The sequence below is a fragment of the Ictalurus punctatus genome, chromosome 10 (assembly GCF_001660625.3).
Source record: "Ictalurus punctatus breed USDA103 chromosome 10, Coco_2.0, whole genome shotgun sequence".
NCBI lineage: Eukaryota > Metazoa > Chordata > Actinopteri > Siluriformes > Ictaluridae > Ictalurus > Ictalurus punctatus.
The window spans coordinates 3,777,501-3,800,670 of record NC_030425.2 but is presented as its reverse complement, the minus strand read 5'-3'; the positions used below and the strand labels follow the sequence as shown (position 1 = coordinate 3,800,670).

Genomic DNA, 23,170 nt, shown 5'->3' with positions numbered 1-23,170 from the left:
GGCAATATAAACAGTTCCTGGTGGCGCCCTTTAGATGTTTGGACCCCACTGTGTAAGTTGAAAGTGCGTCCTCTTGAGATGAGAATGACAGTGACTGAACTTGGTAGCAGCCCAAGTGTTAAGCCTCAGGGAGCTGTGGAGAAGTGCATGAATGCCAGGAGTCTGGGCTGAGTACACAGATGGAAATTAATATGTTGATGTAGGTGGCATGTTTGTTAACAGTAGGACTCCGTCAGCTCGTGTAAGAGTCGGGCTACAGCCTGAGAAAGGGCTGATTAATGTCACGCGGTTGCAGACGCACCGATAACATTACATCTGTTTAATACCAAACATCTATTAGAATTCAATATTCCTTTGTGGTTTCACCATCTGGTTTGCACTGAGGCATTCGCAATAAGTGACTCATAACCATAGGCATTTCTACTGTGTTATTTATGAAGAGAATTACTTCAAGTAAAGATATAATGACCTGTGAAAAGATCGTTTAATGGCTTACTCTGGATGTAGTCTTGAAGTGACGTACAACAAAGCGAAAACGGTCTAGGACAGCAAAGATATGAAAGAGATCTTGACACACTATATGGCTAAAAGTATGTGGACACCCCTCCTAATTATTAGTGAGTTCAGGTGTTTCATCTACTCCCATGAAATCTCAATGTCATAGACAAATATTGCCGGTAGAATGGGTCGTCGTGAAGAGGTACGACAGAGAGAGCGACTTTAAATACGGCACTCTTACAGGATGATACCTTTGTCAGTCATGAAAATTTCTGCCCCAGTCAAATGTAAATGCTATTATTGTGAAATAGGAGCAACAAAGGCTCAGCCACCATGCGTTAAACCGTGCAGAGCGGGGCCGCCGAGTGCTGAAGCAACTAACGTGTAAAAATCACCTATCGTCTGTTGCGTCACTCACTACAGAGTTCCAAACCGCCTCTGGAAGCAACATCAGCACAAGAACTGTGTATCAGGAGCTACGTGAAATGGGTTTCCATGGCCGAGTAGATGCACACAAGCCTGAGATATGTGCAATCCCAATATGTGCAATCCCAAGCGTCAGGTGGAGTGATATAAAGCAGTGCCACTGGACTGGAAATGCGTTCTCTGGAGTGATGAATCACGCTTCACTGTTTGGTACTCTGATGGACGAATCTGGGTTTGGTGGATGCCAAAACACTACCACCTACCACCTCTGGAGTGAAGGAACTCCAGTGTCCTGCACAGAGCCCTGACCTCAACCCTACTGAACACCTTTGGGATAAACTGGAACGTTGAATGTTGAGCCAGGCCTCATCGCCCAACATCAGTGCCTGACTTCACTAATGTTCTTTTGACTAAATGGGCAAAAATTTCACACAGACAGACTCCAAAAATGTAGTGGAAAGCCTTCACAGAAGACTTTTTCTAAATTAATACCCATGGTTTTCCAATGGGATGTTCAACAAGCTCACAGAGGTGTCCACATACTTTTGGCCATATGGTGTATAGTGTACTTCGGATGCTCAAAATGTATTTGCGAATAAGAATATGAAGATTTGTCTCCACAGTTTTTTTTCCCCCTCATGAACGTTCTCTGTCCACCCCCCCCACACACACACACATTTTAGTCAGTTCATGCCATGATGTTTGTTGATTGAGAAAATGGAGTGCACGTGACAATGTGACTGTTTATTCTGCAACCAAATCCACACTTCTATGCCTTCATGGGATTGAGGAACAGACCAACACCTGATGACACAAATCACAGTGTGATTCACATCTTACAGGCTTGAGAAGCGTGGGTTACACATCTGCTGTGCACGATTTCATCATTTCAAATGGAGTGTAAGGCAAATGCACATTCAGTCCAAATAAGCACTCACAAAAACACTTATTCAGGAAGTGGAAGGTTACATATATTACATTAATGAGATCTGCATTTGCTCTTCATCTGTTTATCCAGTCCTTTGGCTTGTCTCATGGTTTCTTCCACTTTTATCTTTATTGCGAGTGCAAGACTGGAGGTCTGACAACAACTGAGAGATTTTTAGAAAAAGCTATACATAAAAGGCAGAGTTGAACGTTTTCTTCTTAGAAGAGTCCTTCACATTAATTTGACCATATGGACACTGTAAAAAACAAACAAACAAACAAACAAACAATCAAAAATATAAACACAACAACAACAATTATATATATATATATATATATAGGTAAACTTTGATGTGTGATGTGATGCCTGTACAAAAAGCAGATTTTATTAAAATAATAGGTACTAACTGAATCAAATGTAATCTGAATTCCTGGAAAGTTTAAATACACACACACACGCGCACACACACACACACACACACACTATATATATATATATATATATATATATATATATATATATATATATATATATATATATATATATATATATATATATTTATACATATATATATATATAATGTATAAACATACATATACTTATAACGTGTGTGTGTGTGTATGCCATGGATCTCGTAATTCAGACAGCTGCTAAATCCTGCATGTGCTGTAGGCTGACTTACTGAATCAGGACTTACATGCCTACATGCGTTTCCACAGCATCTCCCCCTTTTCTTATGGGCAACCTCTGTGAACACTGTGTAGCCGGATCCTGGGTCTGTGTACGTTGTTTTCCCAGCCTGAAAATGAATAAAACATACATGACATCCTCCACGGACAATGGCTGTGGATGCGCATAGGGAATGTGAAATACCGTCACACTGTATTGCTTTTTGTGGGGTTTCGTCATCTCGTGAGAAATGCACAGGTTGTTGTTATTTGCTTTGCACTAGACACATTGGAGAAATGAACAGAGTGATCTGGGAACAATTCTTAAGTAAATCAACGTTTTTGAGATGCCCACGGCAGCAAAGCAAGCAGGATTTTATCGGTTAAATGTCTTACATCATGCAAAACGTGCCAAGGAATCTTTAATTTCGGCATTAAACGTGGAAATGTTCATACCTCTCTGAGAATAAATCTGCCATTTCCTATCCGTCATTGGTTTCCCCCTCACAACGCAAGTTGTTAGAGTCAGTAGAGTCGTCTTCAGCAGGTAAATGTCACACAGATGTTTGCTTTACCTTCTATTTTTTATTTTTTTTATCCTACAAAATGTTTACACACAATAGCAATAAAAAAATCAAGGTGGTGGTAAAAAAAAAAAAACAATCCAAAAACCTCATTATTGATTTAAACTTGTTTTACAATTCATTTAAAGACAAATAGTCAGAGTACTAATAAAAATAAACGTCTCGCTCTCTCTTTTAAAAAAAATAAAATAAATAAATTTCAGGCCATGACTCTGTCACTTTAATTATCTTGACTCGCAAAGTGAAGGGAAATGAAATGCACGTGTCTCAGTGCTCGCTGAACTGAATTGCCCTCACTCATGCACAGTTTTCTGCACTGCTCCACAAACCTTTACGTGCAATACGTGCAATCTCTAATGATCACGTTTAAACACCACAGCCTGAGTTTTGAGACCAAAGACATGCATTGTTGTTCTTTTCACGTTTTTTTTAAATTGCTTTTATATATTTTCACACAGCTTAGGTTATTTAAGACCATAGGATGCTTTGTGTAGAAGCTCGACATGATGTATGCCTACCACAATTATACGCAATGCCCCGCTACCAAGCGTAGCTCAACAGCCGCATTTTCTAGAGCAATCTCATCTAAGCGCAGTATTAATGTAGGATATTGCATCATCCGATATGTTTAAACGTTCGATGAAGTTAATGTCTAGAAATACCAGGGTCTTGTGATGATCTGCATGAAAAAAAAACAACCCAAACAATAAATGAGGGTTTGAGGTAAATGAGTTTTTACCGTCACTTGGGGATGTTCCTGCGGTATCTCAATGAGCAGGGATTACTTTAGGGGTTGGTGATTGACATTACTATTTTTTCTGGATGCCTCTCACATACCCGACGTAGTAAACTGACCTCTTCTTTAGGCTCGGTTCATATACTAGGTAAATGTTATATATCTCAAGAGACCCATGAACACTTTAACAAGACCTACAAACTCACAAATCAATAAACTACAAGAATTACACATTCATACAAGCAAAAGAAAGAAACAAAGCTGTTGACTCTTTTAGCCTACACCATTAAGGGTTATTCAGTTGTTCCTCTAGGGGTGTTCCTATCAGGAAGGAATTATCTGAGTTATCCAACAAACCCTTAAAAACCTTTGACAAAGCATTGACGCTATTATCTCACATTCACTGAAGAATGTTGTTGGATACGTCAAGTATAGATAAAAGTGTGCTAATAATCTGGCCAAGCAACTTAGTGACTTGTACGACTGTTGTAGCAGTTTAATAGTTTGCATTACTAAACATTTCATCAACTATTTCATAATCGATTAATCGGACCCAAACTTTCAATACCATTTTTTTTTTTGTCTATTTAAAATAAAATCCACAAACTGAGTTCACAGCGCCCTCCGTTAATACTGGCACGCTTGGTAAATATGAGCAAAGAAGGCTGTGAAAAATGATCTTTATTGTTTAACCTTTTTATCTTTTATTCACAAAAATTCACAAAATTGCTCTCATGGATAGCAGACAATTGCAAACACAACAGAGGTTTATCCAAAAAACAATCTTTGTTACATACAGGTGTGCAACAATTATTGGCACCACTATGAATGCACATGAGAAAATTCTATATGAAGTATATTCCCATTGATTTTATTTATTTATTTATTTTTTAGGTACACCTGAGTGACTAGCAAGAGGAAATTGTTCAACCATGACTTCCTGTTTCACAGGGGTATAAGTACAGTTGCGGTCGGAAGTTTACATACACTCAGTGTGAACATGAATGTCATGGCAATATTGGGCTTTCAATAATTTCTTTTCTTAAAAAAATAAACTTTTCTCACTAGGCTAGTTTGGTGGCTGTAGCCAAGGGGAAGCACAACTAAGCTATCACTGTATGGGTTTAGCTTCTACAGTACAAAGCACTTTATCTTTCCTTATGCTATGCTCATATCATGTTCACGTAACTTGGAACTAATATATATATATATATATATATATATATATATATATATATATATATATTTAAATCATCGCATATCCATTTCCCCCCTCACACTAGCTAGCATTTGGCGGAATTGAGAGCTATCAGCCAATAAGACACGAGTATTTCCACATATTTTCCTGTAAACGCTGTCTAATTGGCCTTGCCTCGTTCACTGAAGATACAAAATCACAACACTGCCGTCTACTTTTACTGACGATCAGTTGCGTAGTGATAAACCGCTCCACTTTATTCGGGGCTAAAGAAAAAAAATCTTCGGGGCTATAGCACACAATGTCCAGGTCAGATTACACCGCTGTTCAAATGACAATCATAAATACACCCCTACATTCTTGTAAGAATTAGGTGATACGCATCAATGCATACCTACAGTATGTGTAAAGATGACACCGTCTCCTCCGTTGGAACGTACACTAATGTCTATGTGCATCAGCCAGTGGTCTTGGTGAAGCTTTATTCAGGTCTTTCTTTTTAAAGAAAATGTTCAATCGCAGTTGATTGATTGCATTCAGAGCTATACAATTCAGCACTAAAAATCAGTGTGCTCACGAACCTATCAGATTATAGCACAGACCATATGCACTATATGGCCAAAAGTGTGTCGACACCTGACCATCACGCCCGTATGAGCTTCCCGAACATCTCATTCCAGATATAGTCCCTGTTTTCCTTTTATAATAACCTCCATTCTTCTGGGAAGGCTTTCCACTGGATTTTGGAGTGTGACTGTGGGGATTTGCACTCAGTCAGCCACAAGAGCATTAGTGAGATCAGGCACTGATGTCGGGATGTTCAGGAGGTCTGATGTGCAGTCGGTGTTCCAGTTCATCCCAAAGGTATTCAGTGGGGTTGAGGTCAGGGTTCTGTGCCGGACACTCGAGTTCGTACACTCCAACCTCGTCAAACCATGTATTCATGGAGCTTGCTTTGTGCACAGGAGCATTGTCACGCTGGAACAGGTTCGGGAAACTGTAATGCTACAGCATACAGACATTCTGTACAGTGTGCTTCCAACTTTATTGCAAGAGTTACAGTAAAGGTCAGGGGTCCACATATTTTTGGCCATATAGTGTACCTTTCACCTTATATAGATTGCACCCTATAACAAACCAGCAACGCGTATCAGTGCAGAATTTGATGGATGGCAAAAATTCCTTGTGAAGTAGTTTTAAGGCAAGCTACTGTCTCATGTTCACTCCGGATGAGTGGCCTAGACATACGAGTATACAATGTTAATTGTCCATCCATCCATCCATCCATCCATCCATCCATCCATCTTCTATACCGCTTATCCTTCCTTCAGGGTCACGGGGGAACCTGGAGTCTATCCCGGGGAGCATCGGGCACAAGGCGGGGTACACCCTGGACAGGGTGCCAATCCAATATTAATTGTGCTTAGCCTAAATAACCGGTTTAGATACCAGACCTTAGTTCAAGTTGTCTTGGTATGAACAGTCTTTTTTCACAAGATGGCGCACAAGATGCTGCCCCAAAATCCCTATACTCTCTTGAGAACCGTTTCCTCCTGCTTTAAGAATACATCACTAATAAAGAGATTAAAAACAAAACAAAAAAAACACACACACGATATTTTATTTACTGCAGACAAAAAGATTTCATTGCTGATTTCTTTCCATCATTAGGTACCGCATGAACTGAAGCGAAGTCATTCGCTCGACGATGAAAACTCCGCTCAGAAGTTTTTCACCCTCATTTCTGAGGGAGTTTATAAAAGCAAGCACGCTAACTTCAGCTGTGACAGGTTCCAAAGCCAGGAGTGCCTGAGGCGTTTCTGTGACACACCATTTCACATGCCATCTCCGTGCTCCATAGTGAAACTGGCACTTGGTAACAGCTCTTCTGTAACTCCTTTTCTGCCATAAAGTTTGAGTGCAACATCAAAAAATATACCTCATGACAGCCGCAAGGACTCTCTGATGTTAGGTCCAAAACAGCGTCGTACTAAATAGTAGAGCATGGAACGGCATTTCACGCTGCTAAACACTGTTTAAAAGTATTACAGGTTCTTTATTTCAACATAATGGCATACATAGGGACCTGCTATTCAGTATGATAGGATGATTTATTCTGCTGTTTAGTAACAGGAACGCTGTCAGTCATTTTCAGTCAGACATTTTTGCATAGCCTGACGACTAATTAGTTATTATCTCATCGCTCGTTATCAGGAGTAAAAATTTAAACGCTCGAATCACTTAATTTCTCGGAACAAAGACTAGAATAAAAGCTTATCTTCATTGGGCCTCGTTTACCAGTGTTTTAGTAAATGTTTGCATGAGCCAAACCGAACCAAAAAAGCTGATTTCCTCTGTATTTGTGCGCGTATGTTGATCACCCGTGTTGTGTAAAGCGCATTCCCGGCACAGCTCATTTGCATGTAGTGACGCCCACAAAAACTCCATAAAAGGTAAAAGTGTACAGACAGCTGGGAGCACGAAATGAACAATCGGGGTAAAAGCTGAAAGACAGAAACGGAAGTTATGTCGACTTACTTCTATACCGATAAAAATATTAAATAATAACTAATACTAATAGTAATAAGCCAGCGCTAAATCTTCTGGCATTTCTTTACAGTTTATGACTATGTGCAGACAGACCGGCCCGTCCTCCATTTGTACGGTGCCATTTCTTATATTATAATTAAATGATTCATTTCATTTGGCTTAAACTTATGGGTTTGTGTTGGCTCACTTTATTAAATGACTAATGTTCTCGATACTTAGTCTCTGACCTAGTGAATTAGCATGAGGAGACTCCAAAGCTGTTCTATAAGTCGTTCTTGTAAGGGATTGGTGGTTAGCACACTGCCTCACGCCTCCCTGGTTGGTAGATCGATTCCCGCCTCTGCCCTGTAAGTGTTGAGTTCGCATTTTCTCCCAATGCTTCGGGGGGTTCCTCCGGGTACTCCGGTTTCCTCCAACAGTCCAAAGACATGCAGTGTAGGCTGATTGGTGTTTCAAAAACTGTCCGTAGTGTGTGAATGTGTGTGCAATTGTGCTCTGCGATGGTTGGTACACTGTCCCCCAGGGACTGCTGTGCCCCGAGTCCACTGGGATAGGCTCCAGGTTCCCCGGTGACCCTGTGTAGGATAAGCAGTATAGAAAATGGATGGATGGATGGATATTATTATTATTATTATTATTATTATTATTATTATTAACAACAACAAGCAATTTAAACCTGACGGTATATTCCAGACATAAAAGTACAGTAATCCATGCAGATTGTATGATCTGAAGTTGATCAAGTTGAGGTTTAACAAGTTAATCTTCTTATGCACAAATTTACACACACAGACAGGAGCACGAGTAGGATACAAACCTTTTTCTCAGTTTACAGGATTTTCACGAGTTTCATGTATAAACGCTCGTACAAATAATGTACACATGAATCCCTTCGTGTCCAGCTTCATAAATGAGGCCCAATGTGGTTATTAGCAGTTACATTATATAATATATGAGTGAGGTTGAGTTGATGCAGCTGAATGAGTTTTCACAGGCTTACTATCTTTAAGACTGGCATAAGAGCATGTTCTTTTCTTATTCAAGAGCCTGTCTGTGCCCTGTAAGTATGTTCGCTTTGTTTTGTGTCAATACTAACACCCATTTATACGAAACCAGTCTAATCTAAAATAGATCAAAACAAACATTGAATCATAAATAACTGCTTTATCCTGTTCTTGGTTACAGGGGAATACACCCCTGAATGGGATGCCAGTCCATCGCTGGGCATCATGCACACACATATGCACACACTCATTCACACCTCGGGGCAATTTAACGTAGTCAATCCGCCTACTTCTATGTTTTGGAAAGGTAGGAGATAACCAGAGAACCCAGAGGAAACCCAAGAAGACATGCAGAGAACATGTGCAGAAACTCCTCACAGACAGTAAAACGAGTTCCTTAATACAGCTTCATTATATGGTCAAAAGTTTGTGGACACCTGACCACCCATATGTGGTTCTTGCCCAAACTTCTGTCACACAATTGTATAGAATGTCTTTGTATGCTGTAGCTTTACAATTTCTCTTCACGGGAACTAAGAGGCCCAAACCTGTTCCAGCATGACCACGCCCCGGTGCACAAAGCGAGCTCCGTGAAGACATGTGGAAGAACTTGAGTGTCCTGCACAGGGCCCTGACCTCAACTCCACTGAACACCTTTGGGATGAACTGGAACTCTGACTGCCCCCCAGATCTCCTCCTCACATAACATCAGTGCCTGAGCTCACTAATGCTCTGTGAAAATGTATTGACCCCGGTAGTTACTAATTCCCCAAATCTATGAAACTGCATTGATAATGGGGTTCAAGTGGACTAGACACAACCAGACCTGATTACTGCAAAACCTGTTCAATCCAATCAACATAGACTCAATTAGAGCTTATTCAATAGCATGAAGTTGGTTAAAAGGTCTTACCCACTATGTCAAAGCTGAAATAAATTCCAGAAACGATGATGAAGAAGGTGATTGAAATACATCAGTCTGGGAAGGGTTACGAAGCAATCTCAAATGCTCTGGGACTCCAAATAACCACAGTGAGAGCCGCTATCTACAAATGAAAAAACTCGGCACAGTAGTGAACCGTCCCAGAAGTGTCCGACCTTTCAAAATTCCTCCAAGAGCACAGCAACGACTCATCCGGGAAGTCACGAAAGAGCCAAGGACAACATCAAAGGAACTACAGGCCTCTCTTGCATCAATAAAGGTCACTGTTCATGACTCCACTATCAGAAAGACACTGGGGGGAAAATGGCTTCCATGGAAGAGTGGAGATTTGAAAACCACTGCTAGCCCAGAAGAACATTAAGGCTTGTCTGAATTTTGCCAAAACACGCCTTGATGACTCTGTGGACTGATGGGTCAAAAGTGGAACTGTTTGGAAGACAGAAGTCCCGTTACATCTGGGGTAAACCAAACACAGAATTCCACAAAAAGATCATCATACCTATGGTCAAGCATGGTGGTGGAAGTGTGATGGTGTGGGGATGCTTTGCTGTTCCAGGGCCTGGGCAACTTGCAATAATTGAGGGAAACATGAATCCTAAAGGAGAATATCCAGTCTTCAGTCGGTAAGTTGTAACTCAAACGCAACTGGATTATGCAGCAAAACAATGATCCAAAGCGTAGGAGTAAATCCTAGGAGGACTTACTTGGACAAGTATATGGATTTCTGAACACATCTACAGTCACATACACTCACCATCCACTTTATTAGGAACACCTGTACATTCTTGCAGTTATCTAATCAGCCAATCATGTGGCAGCAGCACAATGCATAAAAACATGCACATACAGGTCAAGTGTTTCACTTAATGTTCACATCAAATATCAGAACGCAGAAAAAGTGTGATCTCTGTGACCAGAACGGCTAGTTTGAGTATTTCATAAACCATTGATCAGTCCCTCCATGATTTCGCGATCGCAGGAATGAACGCAAAATCAAGCAAACTCCGCAAACTTTGCAGGAGCTTGCAATTTTTCAAAATTACCGCAGATCTCGGCCAAGACGCGTCATGTGACGTCAGCACGGCATGCAATCAGTCAAAGCCCTCTCCGATTCACATGCATCAAACATGAGCACAGCGAAAAGTTCTCATTTACCAATAAACACCACTGAGAAAGACCGCGCACAACAATTTCATGCAATTGAAGCTGCTTTCCGCAAAAAAAGCACAAATTGCATCGCAAATAATTTTTAAATAAATAATAACATTTTTTAAAGCATTTTTGGCTGCAACAATCACAAAAAAAAAATCTCTACAAAATCCTGTATGGACTGATTGATCTCCTGAGGATTTCACACACAACAGTCTCTAGAGTTCACAGAGTGAGCAACAGTGCTTGGAAACACCCCCCCCCCCCCATTCTGATGTCTGATGTGAGCAAGCTGTATCTGCATGGTTTTACAGGTGTTCCTATTAATATGGGACGGTGAGTGTATGGATGTGTCCAGTCCACAGTGTGTGCAGGTTGATGGATGGACATAAGACATATTTGACACAGAATGACACTCCTGACGATTTCTAAACTGAACCCCAATAGAAAGCAGTAATGGCATTAAACAGGGGCAGACTGACTGGCATAAAGTTGGCTGAACGTTCAATATAAGCAAATATTTGCAAATTAAGGGACCGTCTCTAAAGTTACATACGACATTGGTATACACGTTTCTAACTTCAATAGCATTTGAAGGGAATGATTTACAGTCACAAAACCAACTGTGAAGTGTTCATCTAGGTGTCAGCTATAATGCACACCTCTTAGATTTTTGATATATAATCAAATAAACTATAAAATCACGTGTAAATTTTGCCATTGCTGCCATCAAATTCAAAATGACCTTATTTATTATTTATCTGAAAGGTGTGCCTCATACCTGACGCATAAATGAACACTTTACAGTCGGTTTTGTGTCTCTAAGTGAATCCATTCGAATGCTACTGAGCTTTAAATGATGGTATATTTTGTATATGAGCTCATTCGGTAGTGAAACACAACCCCGACTCCAAAAAAGTTGGGACGCTGTGTAAAAAACGTCAATAAAAACAGAATGCAACGACTTGCAGATCTCATAAACCCATATTTTAATCACAATAGGGAACATAGAAAACATATCAAATGTTTAAACTGATGTATATTCGGTAGTCAAATAGTTGGAAATGTTTACACATGATTTCATAGGTTATTTGATTAAATATCGAAAATATAAAAAGGTGTGCGTTATACCTGATACCTGACACCTACAGGAACACTTTACAGTTGGTTTTTTAGGACTGTAAGTCACTCTGTTCAAACGCTATTGGAGTTAGAAACGTATACACCATGAAAGTAAAGTTTGTAACTTTAGAGACGGTCCCTTAATTTGTGACTATCCAGAGTCCAGCCAGTTTTATACCAGAGGCAGATTGAGGGTTTAAACCCGCCTCGACGCACTCACCTTGCATGCGTCCTGGTGAAGACTATGAACGAGTCTGTCCTGCTCGGAAAGAGTGTCTCTCCCCGGAGACTCAGTGCTCTCCACGCTCCTCTGCCTCACACTAGATTCGCTCTTCACCCGTGTTTCACTCGTGTGCTCTAACATCAATGTGACTTCCTCAAATCCAGAGCAATCGCTACAAACACGAGCTGACATTATGACCGGATATTCTCCACGCTTTAGAGGATTACACAGAGCTCGAGCTGCTCTGCAAAGTCCTTGCAGAAGACACATTCCGTCGCATCCCATCTACTGTAGGTTCCTGGAACAGTTCTGTAAACATCACATACCGGAAGTGCGTCTGAACCAATGGGAAGCGAGATAGCACTAAAACTCATGGCTGTAAGAAGTGCATGGAGTTCTAGTGCACTTTTAAGTGTTATCCTTCTACCCTTATTAACTTTTTAGTGCACAGTGAAGTGGTCAAATCTATGAACTGCTGATTAGTGCTGGTTTAGATGGTCAGGCACTTCCCTGCTGTTGTACCGATTGCATTTCATGGTTCCTCATATTTTCTAACAGAGGGAAGTCTTCACTTCCCTGACTATTTCACTGCTTGGCTATTACCGTCACTGACCTTTCCTTTGCCGCTGTGAATTTCTGTCACTAAGCCAAAAGTACATAGACACCAGAGTACCGAGTGCATCCCATTCCTAAACTCTTGACTTGTTCACCTTTTGTAGTTTATCTGAAGCGTTTTGGAGCGTGGATATGGGGAATTGTGTTCATTCGGGCGAAGAGGTCCGGGGTACAGTTCTTCCCAAAGGTGTTCAGTGAGGTTGAGGTCAGGACTCTATATGCAGAACATTCAAATTCTTCTACCTTCCTGAAAACCTTAGCGCCAACCATCTGAGCATGTAATCGTTGCATTAAGAAGTGCTTGATCAGCAAAAACAGGCGTGTTTGGTTGGAGATGAAACCTACAGGAAGGGTAGATTTCGAGGAACTGGGTTGGGGACCCCTGTTCTACACCACCTTTGGCAAAGCATGCTTTCACGGAGCATTTTTTTTAATATCGTTTGCGACTGTTGCTTGTCAGACTGTATAAACACGATCCCCGCTGTAAGCCACGTCACACTGTAGGATCTCAGCTGTCATTAATGTCAGACTGGACGACAGTCAAGACGTGAAAAACGGATGCACGTAAGAAGACTCGTACTGATTAGGGGACGCCAGACTACAGGATTGTGCCTCAAATCAAATCGGAGGGAAACTTTGATCTCAACGGCCGTTAATCGGCTGTCGGGGAACGTGTCAAACTAGCGATCAAAGACTACAGATTTTGGCCTGGGATTATAGGAACTCTTAAAATTTGTCTTAGATGGTCACATCGTGGAAATAATCATACAGCGTGAACCTGGATTTAGTTCCAGAGAAGGGAGATTGTAACGCTACAACATATAAAGACATTCTAAACAACTGTGTGCTTCCAACTTCGTGGAAACAGTTTGGAGAAGAACCACATACGTGTGCGATGCCCAGGTGTCCTCATACCCTCGGCCCCTTTGTGGTCATCACCTTACTTACTTAAGTTCTAACTTGACAGACGTGACAATGTTTTGGGCTGAAAACCTTCATACTTAATGTTCTATTAATTTTCACAAGAGATGCAAATCAGTCGCAAAGCATCACAAAATCAACCAATACGTGCTTTCCTTGTACACAGTTCCTTATTTTCACCAAAAGAACATGCTGACTACCAAAAAAAAAAAAAAAACGAAACAAAAAACTTTGACCACATCACCGTTACTCCTCTTATGATGGCGTGAACCGTTGTTATGTATGTCCAACGACTAATACAACGCTTCTTCTCAATTGGAGTTTGTTTGTGGTGGATCTTAAATGCAATAGTAGGCCTACTAAGCCTGTCCCAATCCTCTTCATTGACTTTCATCATTTCCGCAGATGATTAAAACCAAAACCACTGGGTGGGTGGTGTGTGAAGAGGCCCTGTTTCCTTCTGAAAACCGCAAGAACTTCACGATACTCGCATGAATGTTTGCATAATCTTCAAACAGGCTATTCTTGAGTAAGGAATGTCTCAGGTGAGGATGTCTCAGCATGTCACCTGGCTTGTCTGGACAGGCCAGTGCTTCACAGAACAACACCTCAGTATTTTAGAATGTTTATATATATATATATATATATATATATATATATATATATATATATATATATATATCACGTCTTCATAGACAGTGTCAGAACTGCCTTTCTTCATTAATTAACAATGACCATTCTCCATTATGATAAGAGTGACTGATGGAGTCGTGTAAACTACAAGCCCTGAGGTATCCGTCAAACACGGCGTGACGTCACGCAGCGTCAGCTGTGCTTCCTGGTGCTCAGAAGAGGAGAAGTGAAACACACTGCGAGCTCAACTTCTCAGGAAGACAGCGAGGAGAGAGAGAGAGAGATGGTTTAAAATGTGTCTCAGGTAGCCAGAGAGATAGATAAGTAGATAGAGAGAGAAATAGAGAGGTGCTGAGGTCCCTGTTGCTCATCAAAGCTGCGACGATGCTGTAGCCATGGACAGCAGAATACGGTAACGCTCAGCTGTTTACTTCCTAATGACACTTTACTGGGGCTTTCTCTCTCTCTCTCTCTCTCTCTCTCTCTCTCTCTCTCCCCTCTTTATTTCTTTCTTTTCCGTAACAGCTTAAGGAACCGGTCTGTTCACGGCTGGGGGGTTTCAATAAACTCGGTTTAATAACATTTGCCTCGATATAATCCTTGCATAATAATGAATTCAGCTCAATTTGAGCTAGTTCAGTTAGCACGCAGGCTAGGAGGAGTCAGTTGGAGTGCTGTGCTGTGCATGCTGAACTGTTAGCTTTAGCTCTCCTGCAGGGACTGTAGCTCCTACTCATACCTGTTTGCTGACAGGGTGTGCAATTCGTCCTCAGTGAACAGTCGAGAAGCCACAAGTTGATAATTCTACTACTTATAATAATAAACATTATGTGCTTAACATGGATACTCGACATGTACCCGTGCTTGAGATGAACAAGTGTGGCTTAATTCAACACAGGAACTGCACTGAGACATGGATCTACTTTGTAGGTGTTGTTGTCGTTGTTGTTGTCGTTGTTGTTTTCGTTGTTGTTTGTCGTCGTCTATCCGTGATTTATTTTTTTTTTTTTATACACTATTTGTGGGTCCGTTTTTGATCATGTTGTTTCCTGTTATATAATAACCAACATTCTTCTGCGAAGGTTTTCCGCTAGGTTCTGGAGCGTGGCGATCGTTCAGCCGCAGGAGCGGCAGCGAGGTCCGGGAGCGATGTCCGGTGCACTCGGTGTTCCGGTTCATCCTGAAGGCGTTGGGTTGAGGTCAGGGATCTGTGCAGGACACTCGAGGCCTTCTGCTCCGGTTGGGATGTCGGTTTGGTTTAGGCCTGTTTGTTCGAGTGAAGGGAAAGTGTACACACAATGCAACAGCGTGCTGCAAGAGTTTAGGGAAGAACCACGTGAGGCTGATGGGCAGGTGTCCGCTTACTTTTGGCCATGTTGTGTATGGGGTGGATCTCGCTTTCAATAAATAAAAAAGAGAACGTGGTAGAATTGCTTGCCACATGCATATTGTGTACTTTTACTGAATATCTTAATCATTTGGGGTATGGTTTACTTTTAAAACTGACAGCGTTCGGGGTTCGATTCCCACCACCGCACTGTGTGCGTGCATGTTCTCACCGTGGTTCACGGGTTACTTCCGGGTACTCCGGTTTCCTCCGCCTGTCCAAAGACATGCCTTGCAGGCTGATTGACATGTACAAATTGTCCATAGAGTGATTGTGACCTGCAATGGGTTGGCTACCCCATCCAGGGTGTCCCCTGCCTTGTGCCCCGAGCTGCCTGGGATTGGCTCCAAGGTCCCTGTGACCCTTTGTAGGATCTGCGGTACAGAAGATAAACGAATGGATGATTGAACCAAGGTTTGCTTTGCTTGGGGTGTCAAACACTGTGTATTCGTAATGACTTTTTTTTATTACACACACCCAACATGTTAAAGTCTATATATATATATCATATCATATCATATCATATCATATCATATCATATTTATGTCGTCTTTTTCCCAGTCCTACCCAGTATCAGATTCAAGCCATAGCACCAAGCTTCAGGATATTTTTGGTTAGTGGATTTTTCTCGATCCAGCTGTGAGCATGTGCTTTGAAAACCCAGCAACATTGCTTTACCTTGACACTCACACTGCCACAACGCCCACTAGCGAGTGTCACTGCTGTGCTGAGGATAGTCTCAGCCTCAGAGTAACTCTTCTGGCCACAAGATTCAGGAACGTTCCAAAGGGGGAAAATCCAGATTGAAAAAGTTCATGCCATTTGTTCTTTAAGGGGGGGTTAGGGTTTTATTGGTAAATGCGACCGACTACATGAAAAGCTCTGTAGTTAGTCATCTGCAGATCAGCCTAGGAGGCTAATATTTGGACTATAATCACTAGGTCCAAAAGGATGTGGACCCTGCCCATCACACTCATATGTGGTTCTTCTCCAAACTGTTCCCACAACTGTCTAGAATGTCTTTGTATGCTGTACCATGTTCCAGTATGACGATGCCCCTGTGCACAAAGCCAGCTCCATGAAGACATGGTGGGCCAAGGCTGGAGTGGACGAACTCGAGCGTCCTGCCCAGAGCCCTGACCTCAACCCATCTAAACACCTTACCAGACCTCCTCGCCATCCCGACATCAGTGCCTGATCTCACTCTTGTATCTGAATGAACACAAATCCCCACAGCCTCACTCCAGAATCTAGTGGAAAGCCTTCGCAGAACAAGCCAATACTCATGCTAATGGTTTTGGAATGGGATGTGCATTCCTCAGGTGTCCACATACTTTTGACAATGTTGTATATGTCTATGAAGTGCGCAAAGGTGAACGTTAGATATACGTAATAAACTTTATACTGAGTGTGTACATGTGATTTCATTTGTCTCAGTGAGAATCCAGAAAGGCTGTTTGATTTGGTGCTACAGGTGGCATGTCCGTCGTCTGAAAACGAAGGTGAGTAACTCGTTCTCTCGCACAGACACACACACACACACACACACACACTAACAAAAATGCCTGTATGTTAGCTAGCTAGAAGCTTACACTGTCCTGTGTGGTTGTTTAAAACATTTTTTATAAACATACTTGTTGTTGTACTGAGTGTTCTAATGGGGCGGAAGGCTGGGGAACATGGATGCCTCCATATTGGTCTTTTGTTAAGCACAATGCAGTCAGCTGTGTGTGATGAGTGACGCTTATTTTCCTCCTCACAACAGTAAACTGTATCATCAGTGTCGGAGTTAACAAGCGAATATGTCTGTATGCTGATGAATCGAATTAAGCAAATACTTGTAGATACGGTCTAACTCGTTTAATAGTAAGAAGTAAGAAGCTACTTTGTTTCCTACTGATGCTGTGAGCAGCCATGTTGGTCCGGCGTCACTTGTTGAACTCGGGGTTGAGGACACCGTCCCGATTTCCCTAAGCAGGATTTCAGAGGGGCTTTCTTCGGATTTACCTAGCTTGGGGTCGGAATTGATGAGTAAGTACGTATTGGTCAAGGTTAGGATGTGTAAGGTTGATGTAAAACATTAGAACATTCTGAGAACATGGACCGGCGTGACGTTTCTGCATTTGGTGATTCACGACCATTATTCAGTGTGATCATATAACACTCTAGAAGGATCTGGCTGTGCTGGGCGCTTACCGGATTCCAGACAGGTGGGGGGGTTGTGGAGTCAAGGAATGTTGGTAGAGTGTCTATAAAAAAGAGGCCCATGTAAACACAAACAAGCAGACCGCCAGGAACCATACTTTCCCAAACAAGTTTTCTCGGCCACACAATACACCTGTGCTGAAGCCATGGCTTAAATAATTTTTACATACAGTCCGGGTTATGCGTAGTAAGTAGATAATTAAAAAAAAACACAAAAACCAAACAGCTATTGTGCCTTTAATTGAGGCCCGACTAGTCATAGTTAAACATCATCTGCATCAGGAAATATTACAGCACAGTATTACACCATCGCTTATGAGGAAAACTCCAGAATTCATCTTGGAGTAATGCACAACTTGAGTGTTGGGGTTGTGCATATTGTACATGCAATCTTATTGGACGTGAAGTCTTATTCCCCTGACCCCCCCCCCCCCCCAAATCCCTTAAATAGAGCAACATTTTATGACTCTGCTAATCAGCATGCAGCTCACAGTTAGTATTGTAGAAATAAATCTAATCTTGAGAGCTGGCGTATTAATTGCCATGTATCCAATTGCACTGGCTAAAAACGCTGTAGGGTTTCAATGGTTTCAGTGTGTGTGTGTGTGTGTGTGTGTGTGTGTGTGTGTGTGTGTGAAAAAACTCCAGACTGTATTGTTTCACTTAACCAAAAGGAAAAAAAGAGAAGGAATATGACCTTGATTGAGACTCAGACCACACTTTTTATATTTGAAGCCTGACCATATGAGGAAAAACACACGACAGGCTGTGCTGTTATAGGAAATGTGTGTGTGTGTGTGTGTGTGTGTGTATATATAAATATATAAATATGTATATGTGTGTGTGTGTATGTGTATATATATATATATATATATATAATGTATATGTGTATATGTGTGTATATATGTATGTATGTATGTATGTATGTGTTATATTTACGATTTTTAATGTACAGTTGAATGAAACATCATGTTTTTTCACCGTTCATAGTCGCATTTATTGTTCGTTAATGAGACATACAAATTGCAACAAAACGAGAACGCACGAACTCCTCTGACCCGAAGACTGACCCGTGTCGGAAAGCTCGCCGGGCGTCACGAAGTGCTGACGCCCGACAGGAAATATCAACATTCATAGTTTTTTTTTTTTGTTAAATAACATGTTTTCTGAGTCTGTTTTATTTATTAGCCTTAGATTATGTGGAGCTTTCATTATACAAGTCACCGAGTATAGAAACAAAACCGTGTCTGTGTGTGTGTGTGTGTATATGTGTGTATATACATTCGAAGAAGCACATTAATATGAATCTATTATTTTTATTACAGCTGGAACTACTGAGAGCAGCTGTTTATAGAAAATTAATCCACACCTACTTTTTCAAGAATTCAGCAGCACTGTGGTATAAAATATAATAACGCACGGCAAGCTGAAGATCTATCTAAGTGCACGAATACAAATTAACTGAAAAGAATGAGTATATGGATTCTGAAGAGACTTCATGTAGTCCTACTGTTCCTCTCCGTCATGTTTGGGGCTCTTGAGAAAATCCAGCAAGTCTTTGGGGAAAGCTTCAGCGTCTATGAGATGTAGTGTTCTGTAAATTGCAGCTCACGTAAAAAAGATGTTGTTTGAGTTTGAACTTTTCTCTTGATATGACGGCGCAGTGAAGTATCGTGCATGTCGTGCTAGCAGCTATGCCCTGAACTTATTTTGCTCAGGGCGTTGATTAGTCCACCTAGATTGTAAATTAAGATTATCAACTTTATTTAGCTTTTTTGAATTAAAAAAAAAAATTGTAAACTATTGGCTCTAGAAACCAACTGAGAATCTCTCCTCAGCACACTGCGGTGTAGAACGGGATAATTCATTCCCCGCAGGAAGTAACGCGAAAGCAAGTCCGCAATATTCAGAGGAACTTGTGAGTTTTTTCAGAATTAACGCAGAATTTCTGCAGATTTGGGCCTTGGCGTCGTGTGACGTCATCACAGCACACGTTCAGCCAAAGCGCTCTTCGGTTCACGTGCGTCGAACATGAGTACAGCTAAAAGCTCTCACTTACCAGCGAACGTCACTGAGAAAGACAGTTTCGCCAGTCGAAGTAGTTTTCCATTAAAAAAAAACAGCACAAATTTTGAAAAAGCAGCAACAAAATCAACATTTATTTGGCCGCAACAACAATCGCTCTTTATACGCACAGCGCACTTGTATGCTGTAATCTGATTGGTCAGAAGGTGTGCATTATTTTTGACAGTTCCAGCGGTAACATGAAGGACAGGTTAATATTCCTGCACTTGTCCTACAGGGACTTGTACGGCAGACGTTCCATATAACCTAAGACTAATAAACAGACCAACAAAACCTGTTGTTTAACATAATCGTTGACGTGGTGATGTGTGTGTGTGTGTTTTTTTTTTTTTTTTTAATTAATTTTTATAAAAAGTTTATGGAAGGAGTCTCGTGTGTCAGAGCTTCGTAGCAGTCACTGTGCTTTGCAAAGTTTCCCAGCGCAGGAAAGTCTCCTCTGTTACAGGACAGAAATGTTTACTCTTCCTGGGTTCTCTGTAAAACGATAAGAGAGAGAGAGAGAGGCTGATAAGGGAATGGCTGTATATCAGCTGTAACGTAGGTGAGAACAGGAACTAATTTGTCTCTTGGATGTTCCCCACCATTAATTCTAACTATAAACCGCTACAGTGTGCGACGTTTTGGAGGTTTAATAAACGCAACACTGGAATCGTTTGCAAATCGTTGTGGTATAAGCAGGAAAACACACTCCGGACCGTGCTGTTATACAAAAATAAGGCACTTCATGGTGTAACAGCACGCCACTCGCGCGTCACGCCTCATCGCCACCCCAGCGTGCAGTATTGGACGGTTTGTTCGGGGTTCCAGGACAGTTTAATAAAGAGTAAGCGTTGCAGTGAGGGTTGACATGCGGTACACTGCTCTGCTTGGTAGGTGATTACATCTGGATCTGTTCATTCCATCGCAGCCAGTCTGACTCATTACTTATATTTAGAAGGGTTTTTCTTGTTCTTGTGAACCTGCCGATGCGCTCGTATCGAGTCGCTTCATGCATCTATCATTACGGTACGCCTATTCGTGTCTGAGGACTGCGGGAAAACTACCTGACCTGATCATTTTCAAACTAGTAACCACGCAGCTTTTCGTCACGATTACGGAAAGTGCTGCTTGTCCGGTCACTGACATGAAGCCTTCAGACCTCTCCTGCAGTGTTTTAGACCACTTCCCTTACGATCTGCTGTGGTTAGTCTCATTTCCTGGCCCCAGCTCTCAGGACCGCAGCTACATCTCAGCCAGTCAGGAGCAAAAAACATTTCACCACGTCGTCCTAAACACTCTTAAGGGATCGTTAATTATTCAAATACGTTTACGAAAGCGTCTCTCTGCGCTCGATTCCTTCGAGGGCTTCGGGAGGAATAAGGTCTTTGATCACGCACGATGCGTCAGCAGCGGTTATGTGGTCTAGCAGGCTCTGTCCGGAAGTCACAGCACGTGTCGTAGTCACGTGAACACCAGAGTCGTCGGGATACCCGAAACTTGAAATGTCTTCTGAATAAAAGACAGTGAGGTGTACCACTATTGGACAATAATCATTAAAAAATACATAAATTAATGAATATTGTAATGCGACTAGATAATTTCCCCAAAACAGCACATCCTCAAGCATGTTATTCCTCTTATCATTTCTATCTGTTACTCTCTCTCTCTCTCTCTCTCTCTCTCTCTCTCTCTCTCTCTCTCTCATAAAGTTAATAAAACATTAATGCAGGTGTTACAAAGCAGAAGTGCACTTATTTAACACCTCTGTTGGACTCCTAGCTGTCACGATGAAATCGTTGTCAAATAAACAGCTCATTATGGCTTTAATTCTGTCGTTTTGTCTGGAATCACTGAATCACTCTTATAACAAAGCAGCCTTTTGAGACCATGCTTTCATTATGCTCTCATTATGAGCACATTATTGTGGAACTGTGTAATGCTTGACACTTTGTTAGCTCAACACTGAATTGAAGTTGAGGCAGATAAATATCCTGCCGTCCCCCCCGTCCCCCCCCGTCCCCTCAGCTGAGCTGTAACGTTAGATGGTGAATACTTGGCCAGCTCATGTCGAGCATGACTGGCATGCCTGCGCTTGGCTTTATAGAGCCATATTGATGTTTTTCCAAGCCCGTGCCAAAGCTAGCAGAAGTTGCTGACTGTGCCAAGGCGGTAGGTGGAGACAGATGCTACCTGTCCTGTGTGCTCTTTTCATCCAAATTGCTCCCAGTAATAAAGCGATAATGATAATGCATCTGAAAAGCAATTCTACAACTATACTTGTGCAGCAGTTGGATAATAAATCTTATCCCCCCCCATTTCATCCCTGAAGGCTTTGTTTATCTCGGACTCGATATGCATTTCGTTAGATCTTGAGCTCAGAATAAAATAGGGAAACTATTTACTGTATAAAAATGATGTAAAATTTCATTCGCAGATGTTTGGACGTGTCTAAGCGCTGTATTCATTTATATTAAGAACGACTTAAAGGTGCTTCAAGTACGATTAGGCTTTTCGAATGATCCCCGCCCACGTTCGCAGAGCTCCGCCCCCATAATCTTGAACGGCCTGTAGATTGTCTACGGGCGCGTTTCAGTCAGCTGTCCTAGTTCGGTATCCGGGGCACCGATCAGGGAGTCTCCATCGCAATGTTCGATATAAGCTAACAAATTTATATGACGTATTAAACTTACCGATATTTTTAAGTCTGATATTTTTGGTGATGTTTTACAACGCGAGTACGTAGTCATGTCACTGGAAATTGAGTCATCAGTGTCCCATTGCGTAGTGAGACGGGGTCCCATCTCATGTACACCATATTCACAACCTAGGGAGCGGATCGAGACACACCCTATGACTGTCAGGACGCACATCCAAACCCAAACAAGCTTTCCGGACCGGAAGTCAGTTTTCCAAACGGGTTTTCTCAGCGATTTTATGCACTTTCACTAAGACCACGACTTAATCCATTTTTTTTTTAAATAAACATTTACATTTTTTATATTTTTTTTATACACATATCTTCTAGATTATTTGTACAAGTAAGGAATAATAATAAAAAGAATATTTCACCTTTAAATTACTTGTGTATAAAGAATCTGAGCTTGAACTAAAAGAATTAGTTCTGCATGCTTTCTCATCTGATTGCTCTGACCTACAGATGTGATCCAACAGCTGTATTTCTGGATTTTAATTGGTCATTAGTTGTAAAAGGCAAGGCCGTTATTTGCGTTGGCGAATTGTGCTGACCGGCTTGTGTATTATTTTGCACACAGATTTATCTGTTCTCATTATATTTGCTGAAGGTCCGTGCCCCGTC

At 41.5% G+C, this 23,170-nt stretch overlaps 2 protein-coding genes across 3 annotated transcripts in view; one reads left to right on the top strand and one right to left on the bottom strand.

Moving 5' to 3' along the window:
• Window positions 1-1,647: 1,647 nt before the first annotated feature.
• Window positions 1,648-12,486, bottom strand: c10h1orf53 (chromosome 10 C1orf53 homolog). Of its 2 annotated transcripts, none has more exons than XM_017479003.3 (3): window positions 12,027-12,486; window positions 2,535-2,651; window positions 1,648-2,108 (listed from the first exon to the last, which is right to left on the bottom strand). In XM_017479003.3, the coding sequence occupies exons 1-3, from the start codon at window positions 12,312-12,314 to the stop codon at window positions 2,037-2,039; spliced, it is 477 nt and encodes a 158-aa protein (XP_017334492.1). In that variant the 5' UTR covers window positions 12,315-12,486; the 3' UTR covers window positions 1,648-2,036. The 2 variants fall into 2 exon arrangements, with proteins under 2 accessions (XP_017334492.1, XP_017334493.1); XM_017479004.3 differs by having other exon boundaries at window positions 2,550-2,651; window positions 12,027-12,472.
• A 1,905-nt stretch (window positions 12,487-14,391) lies between these two features.
• dennd1b (DENN/MADD domain containing 1B) overlaps window positions 14,392-23,170 on the top strand; it is a 99,265-nt gene continuing 90,486 nt past the window's right edge. The window contains exons 1-2 of the mRNA XM_053683056.1: window positions 14,392-14,610; window positions 17,023-17,087. Of these exons, the coding sequence (XP_053539031.1) occupies window positions 14,594-14,610; window positions 17,023-17,087 (82 nt within the window). The 5' untranslated portion in view covers window positions 14,392-14,593. The remainder of the gene's footprint in view (window positions 14,611-17,022; window positions 17,088-23,170) is intronic.

Excerpts from the sequence above, each read along its gene's own strand:
- c10h1orf53 (XM_017479003.3), bottom strand. The coding sequence starts at position 12,314 with ATGGGATGCGACGGAATGTGTCTTCTGCAAGGACTTTGCAGAGCAGCT. Across the intron at positions 2,652-12,026 it reads TTCACCAGGACGCATGCAAG|GCTGGGAAAACAACGTACAC; the intron begins GTGAGTGCGTCG and ends ATTCATTTTCAG. Across the intron at positions 2,109-2,534 it reads GGCATGTAAGTCCTGATTCA|TGTCCATATGGTCAAATTAA; the intron begins GTAAGTCAGCCT and ends TGTTTTTTACAG.